Genomic DNA, 6,756 nt, shown 5'->3' with positions numbered 1-6,756 from the left:
CTTACTTATGCCAGAACACCGCCGCCACCCCTAAAGGCAGGCAAGACGGGTTCAGTTAGCCAGGAGAGGTACCCGCATGAGAAAGGTGTTTTTTTCAAGGTGGATGTTGACTACGAAATTTGTTGGTGGTTTGTGTTTGATTAGGGTATTTTATTTTATTAATATTAAAAGAATATACATATTTTATGGCATGGGTAGGGTGCCCCCACTACTTAGACCATGTGTAGTGGTTAAATAAAATAATGCCCCCACCATGGGGCATTATTTGACACGTGACAGTCCAGTCAGCATGGGGCGTTATTGCAAAAGTGGCGTAGTGGGAATAATGCCTGATAATGCCCCTTCCAATCATTAAACAAAAAAAAAAACAAACTATTTTCTTATTGGTGGGTCAAACCCAGTCAACCATTCCACAAATTGAATTAGGCGTTTTATATATAATGCCCGACCAATTTTTTTTCAAAAATAATACCCTATAATGCCCTATGTAATGGAGGAGGGGGCGTTTTTTTTACCCTATAATGCCCCACTACACATGGTCTTACTAGCTAAAGAGTATTTGGTATGAAATTTGACATGACGAGTGTTGATTGGCTGAGGCTAGAGTAAATAGCCATGACTCCATGAGTGCCCCTTCCTCGGGTTTTTGAGCTCACATGCTAGATAGTCAAAAGATATCTACTAACCATCTTGTGTGTTCATATCTCATCTTTAAATTCATCGATCTAACCATGTTAGCTATTTCACAAAGAAGGTATTCAGTCATCTTGAAACTCTCGCTTTTAAATCGTACCTTATATCTGAAGTCTGAACCCATCCCCATTAGTACATGATTAGTTATTAATTCAAATATATATATTTCAATGTAAAACGACTGTAGATTTCTTTTACATGTTCGTACCGCCCCACAACTCTTTAGAAATGGCTAGATAGTTCAAAATTGGTGGTTAAAGGCATATTCTCAACGACATAGTGGGTGATATGGAACTCAAAGAACGAAGCGGTATTTCAAGCTATTAATCCACGGAAAATCTTGTTTTGAAAACTATTGTGCACTGTTATTTTCTTTGGATTCGTAATAGGAATAGCAAGGTTAATATTGGTCGGGTCGAGTGGATGAAAATCCACACTTACACATATAACTCCTTTTATTCGAATCTGGTAAGGCTTTTTCTAACCATTTCCGGTTACTTATAATGTAATGCTGTTTAAAAAAATAGTTAATGTGATGTATAAATCCATGTATTCAAAAACTTTATTTATACGGATAGACAATTATGTCTTTTAACTTTATCTTTAAAAAGCTAATAAAAACAGCACCACTAGTTGAAGAAATCTGTTGATGAAAACATCTGAACATGTAATGGGCCCATGAAAAGAAACCATAATTCACTGACATCCACCACCATTCCTTTCGGGTATTTCAGCTTTTTGTCTCCCAAACCCATGTGTACATCTTTTTTAATACATACCTTATGTTTCATTTTGGACCATCCGGTCTATTCGGGTCTAAACACTTGCTGACATGATGAACCGTTCGTATTATGGGTACCATTTCAAGTCAGTTCTAACCCGTCACCATCACCGGAACTTATACACATCACAACCTTACATAATAATCAATTATTGTTAACAAAATGTCAAGTTATACACTATACAATAACTCAATAAGAGTGTGTATAGTGTTAAAAAATTGTTTGCGGGTCATAGTATGGAGACATAACCAATGTTAATAGAATCCGACTGATTATTGAATCTACTACTCTACTGGTCAGATCGGCCTTATGAATTAGATAAGTAATAAATAATTCGAGAACTAAAAATCATTAAAAATAGCTATATATTATAACTGAAAATGTATAAGTTTTGTTACGATTATAAAGCCAACTAAATTATAAGAGTAATCTCAAAAATAAATATTTTCTCACATGTTCAATAAGTTAGTAACTGCAACAACATCCGTGATAAGAAAATTAAAAACACTTGTAAAATTGTGTAGTTAGCTTGCGTATCCGAAAAATACTATTTTTTCAAAATCATCAAAACCCACCCAATAAATAGAGACCAAAAAATAAAATATTCATACTTAAACACCACCTTTTACATTTATTTTTACTTTTCCGTCTTTTCTATAATCTATAAAATTTACATAAGTTGCGAATTCAAATTTAAAATGTTTAATATTTATATTTTTAAAAGTTATAAATTATAAATTAGAGATTGTAAAACTTAAAGTATAATTAATTAATATGTAGTATTATAATATTCAACACTTATAAATTTTTAAATAAAATTGTTTTTATAACCATTTTTATGTCGAAAACCGCATAACTCATTTGATTTTAAATGAACATCCCCGACCCCGCCATTCCTCTAATTGTAGTTCATATATGAAGGAACACGATGCCCAAAACCGAACCCCACCCAACCACATGACCCCTTTTGATTGCCAAAGTCGAATTATTGGACAACAGGGGCGGACCTAGTGTGGTCCGAGGCGTAGCCCGGGCTACGGCTCAACTTTTATTCGGTAGTGTAAAAAAAAATTCTTTTTTCGATTTTTATACTAAGGACACCCCTCAACAACAATTAGGACACCCCTCAAAAAAATTACAAACTGAAATTAAGCCCAAAAAATACTGATTATATTGTCCCAAATAACCATGGAAGGAAAACAAAGAAGAAAGATGAAGTTGGTAAAGTTTCTTTGTTAACGTTGAAGTGAAATAAAAAAAAGTTGCAGGTTTTGATACAAGGAAGAAACGTTTCTTTAGGAGTACATCTTGGGAAGATAAGTCTGAAAGTCAAAAGTTAATTTAATTTACCTTTCAATTCCAAAAAATACATTTTAATTCTTTCTTTAAAAAAACAATTTAATATAACCTGTTAGGTGGGGTGGGGATGGACTGTTAAGGGATTTGTGTTGTGTATAAATATTGAGAAGTAGTTTCATTATATTCAACAATTAGTATGCCTTGTAGCGAAATTCGGTTTACAATCTTCTTGCTCCAACGCACAGTCTTCTTCTTTGCGTAATCGATAGGCCCCTTACATAAAAATTAAAAATAAATCTAGCCCGGTTTAAAACCTAAAAACTTATTGTCAATATTGATTCATAAAACATAGCTCAAATGTGAAATGCTCAATATGGATTCATTAACCTAAATACTAATAACATTAAAAAACTAGTTTATAAAATTTAATTCTTTAAGGCCTAAGTGTCTTTTTTTGGCTCGACCAGGGCACTTGATTTTCAAGATTGGCCCTGCCCCGTAATATAGGTAAAAAAAAAATTCTCCATTCTATAAATTATATAAACACACGGTAAAAAAATTGGGATACCCCTGAATGTTTTTTCTGGTTCCACCACTGTTGGACAAGCTATAATTTATATCATAAGTCTTTTTTTAACAGCGAATATTACCTTTCTGTTACTTACCGTTAAATTACACCAAATAATTTACTATTTGTGTGTTATTAAACCTATGATCTCTAGCTTTTGAGCTAGTCCAATAACTTTATCATATGTCCTAATCTCTAAACTTTTGACTAAAATTTGTATATCTTGTACTTTAATTTAACTCTTAACTCCCATATGTTGTCCCATTTCCACCGGTGGAACCAACTTACTCGGTTCATATCGAACTATATAGACTATTAGTATTACCCGACCCGCTCATTTTACCCGATCCAATATTAACTTTGGTTTCCAATAACCAAGTCAAAGAATATAAAACAGAAGTTTGCAGTTTGCAACATGGGATTCTTTCTGGCAAACATTCTTCATCCACTCCACTTAACTTACTTCACTTGTAGTAAACTCTCTTCCATTAAACAAACTCTGTATCTGAATTTAAAGTACACCCAAATCCCAACAACCCATTTGAAGATCTTTTAAACTACTCAAACTTGCAGCAGTTTCTTAAATCACTCATACTTTGAGGGTATGTAGATCCAGTCATCAAGAAATTTTGATTTTTTTTATAAGTAAATGGCAAGAAGAAGATGGTTGAGTCTAATCAAGAGGTTCTTCATCTCAGAAACATGTGAAAAGAGAGTAAAGGTATGGTTAAAACTAGTTTACATTCATGTTTGTTTACTTGTACATTATGATAAGATTGTTGTATGGTTTTACTTTTAGGAAAAGAGGACAAGATGGGTGTTTGGGAGGCATAAACTGAAGAGGTTAACTTCACAATCTACACTAATAGAGAGGCCTCAATCAGCAGAAACAAAGGTGAAACCTGATGGTGGTGTTGTGGGTCAAGAAACTGATGAATCGAAACTCGTATCGAGTCGGAAGATTGGTGTTAAGGAAAGGGAAAATGGTGCAGCCATCAAGATTCAAACGGCTTTTCGGGGATTTCTTGTATGTGTTTTCTCTCAAAATTTGTAGTTTTTGTAAGAATTGAAGTGTTTCTTTCTATCCACATTAAGCACTCTTTTGACTTTTATGGTCAAATCATTAACTTTCAAGATCTAAGATAATATGATATTATTCAAGTTTATACAAATGTTAAAAGCAAATTACCATAGCTGTTTGGCAACTTCTAAATGGGTAAGTACTCAACCAGTAAGAGGTCTGAATAATGTCTGACCAATTCAGATAAGAGGTCTTAACTATTCAGACTCGGTATAATGGTTAACCATTCAAAGGCAAATGTCTTGAAGCATTAAGACATCTGCTCGCGAAACAAACAGTTTGAACCATTAAGTGTTGAACGAGTAAGAGGTCTGAGCCATTAAGAGCTGAAACAAAACAGTTGATACTACTTTGGAAACAAGCGTGTCAAATATCTAGAGGAAATGTATTATAGGATTTAACATTAAAGTTTAAGAATTTGACCTGAAAGTCAAAACATGTAGTAATGGTTGTTGTCTGATGTTGTAGGCAAGAAAAGCTTTAAGGGCATTAAAGGGACTAGTGAAGCTACAAGCTATAATTCGTGGGCATTTAGTTAGACGCCAGGCGGTCACAACTCTAATGCGGTTGCAATCGGTTGTAAATATTCACTCACAAGCATGTGCAAAGAGAGTACATGTAGCAGACTGCAATTTCCATAATAACTATCAAGAAAGTAGAGGAAAGGATATAAAGGTTTGTTGGTTTCATTTTAAACAAATATTTTTATTAACATATTTTGGTTGTTAACATTTAAGAATTCGTACAGATGGATATGAACAGTCAGAGGCGGTGGGACGGCAGTATTTTAACAAAGGAAGAGGAGGAAGCTATGTGGTGCAGTAAAAGAGAAGCAGCTCTGAAGAGAGAAAGGATCAAAGAGTATGCATTTAACCACAGAGTAAGTTTATACTTCATCTTTATAATTAAATGTTTTGACTTTTGAGTTAAAAAATATTATTTCAAATTTAAAGGACTGGTTTTATTTGACTAATCAATTTGACCATCAAAAGTCAAACTTTAAAGATTGTTATGGCTTCCTTTGAAATTGTATTATCAAGGTCCATGAATACACAAACTTATTTTTAAAAATGTACTTATAAAAATACATTTGATAAAATTAGGGTGGAAATCCGTTTTATATTTGAATCGGTTTGACCTTAAAAGTCAAATTTCTAAACGTTACTAATTAGTTTGACCTCAAAAGTCAAATTTTAAATATTAGTAGTGTTGTAAAGGTCTATCTATATCAAAAATTAACAAAAGAATGTGCATATTGAAAATGGTTCTATTAATCATTTGACTAATCAGTTTGACCTCAAAAGTCAAACATGACTTCTTTACGAGTAACAAATAGAGCTAAAAGAATTCAACTTTTCGTTTCTAATCCTCGTCTCTCTCTCAGATGTCATCAGAATCCGAACAAAGCAAAGTAAATATGAAATGGAGGTACTGGTTAGAACATTGGGTGGATACCCAACTAGCCAAAAGAGAAGATCTTCAAAATCTAGGAAAAAAAGAAGATTTCGAAATTCAAAAAGTCAAACTAAGAAATCTCAAGCTAACAGATGGCTCAAACTATCCCCCAAAAACAACCCGTCACAGAAAACAACGTTCCATCGGAGAAGAACATTTGGGTTCAACTTCACCCATGTTCCCTACTTACATGGCTGCAACCGAATCCGCACGAGCCAAAGCCAGATCGTTGAGCTCACCAAGGCTAAGACCGTTAAGTGTTGATACTTGGTCTGCAAGCAATTCTCCATATAAGCATAAGCTGTTGTCTCCTATATCTTCTATCAATAGTGATGCTGGCAGTAGTCGGGTTTGGAACGCTAATGCGCGTGCAGGGTTTTCGCAAAGATCACCGAGCCTAAAAGGGAGCCCGGGTCATGTGAAACCAAACCGGAGTTCGAAAAATCTCAGTTTTAATTCAGAATCTGCAGTACCAAATTGGGATCAAAATGACCATTTGAGATGATTGATGATACCAGGTAATCCGTAAATCGTAAATCTTTCCTGCACTTGTTAGTGTGCAAGTAGACCAAGTGAAACTTCATACTAGTAACGGTTTTCTTGACTTGTTTTGTTGCATTCGTTATAATTTTCAGTGAAATTATTTATCATGATTATGTTGATAATATTTTCTTACCCATATAAATCTTGAAGTTAAAAGGCGATGTGAATATAGTGGAGGTGATGTTTTTGACCCATTTACGAGTAGGTCGATTTAGCTTATGTTTTATCTCAAACAGGTCAAATTAAAAAAGTTTACCATTTGGGTTTAACATGTTGAAGGTAGCACAGAGTTGATTTCTAATGCATACAAACTCCTAAATCATATTTGTAAGTTG

The 6,756-nt window shown here is 33.9% G+C and overlaps 1 protein-coding gene across 2 annotated transcripts; it reads left to right on the top strand.

Annotated features, from left to right (window-relative positions):
* Positions 1–3,728: 3,728 nt before the first annotated feature.
* LOC110918383 (protein IQ-DOMAIN 14) lies at positions 3,729–6,557 on the top strand. 2 transcript variants are annotated; one of them, XM_035984941.1, is made up of 6 exons: positions 3,738–3,888; positions 3,930–4,063; positions 4,142–4,369; positions 4,892–5,098; positions 5,172–5,303; positions 5,808–6,557. In XM_035984941.1, the coding sequence occupies exons 2-6, from the start codon at positions 3,992–3,994 to the stop codon at positions 6,381–6,383; spliced, it is 1,215 nt and encodes a 404-aa protein (XP_035840834.1). In that variant the 5' UTR covers positions 3,738–3,888; positions 3,930–3,991; the 3' UTR covers positions 6,384–6,557. The 2 variants fall into 2 exon arrangements, with proteins under 2 accessions (XP_022018404.1, XP_035840834.1); XM_022162712.2 differs by having other exon boundaries at positions 3,729–4,063.
* The last annotated feature ends 199 nt before the right edge of the window (positions 6,558–6,756 follow it).

Source organism: Helianthus annuus, chromosome 16 (assembly GCF_002127325.2).
Source record: "Helianthus annuus cultivar XRQ/B chromosome 16, HanXRQr2.0-SUNRISE, whole genome shotgun sequence".
Lineage (NCBI taxonomy): Eukaryota > Viridiplantae > Streptophyta > Magnoliopsida > Asterales > Asteraceae > Helianthus > Helianthus annuus.
Note: the sequence above shows the minus strand (reverse complement) of the source record. Positions and strands in the feature narration are given on the sequence as shown.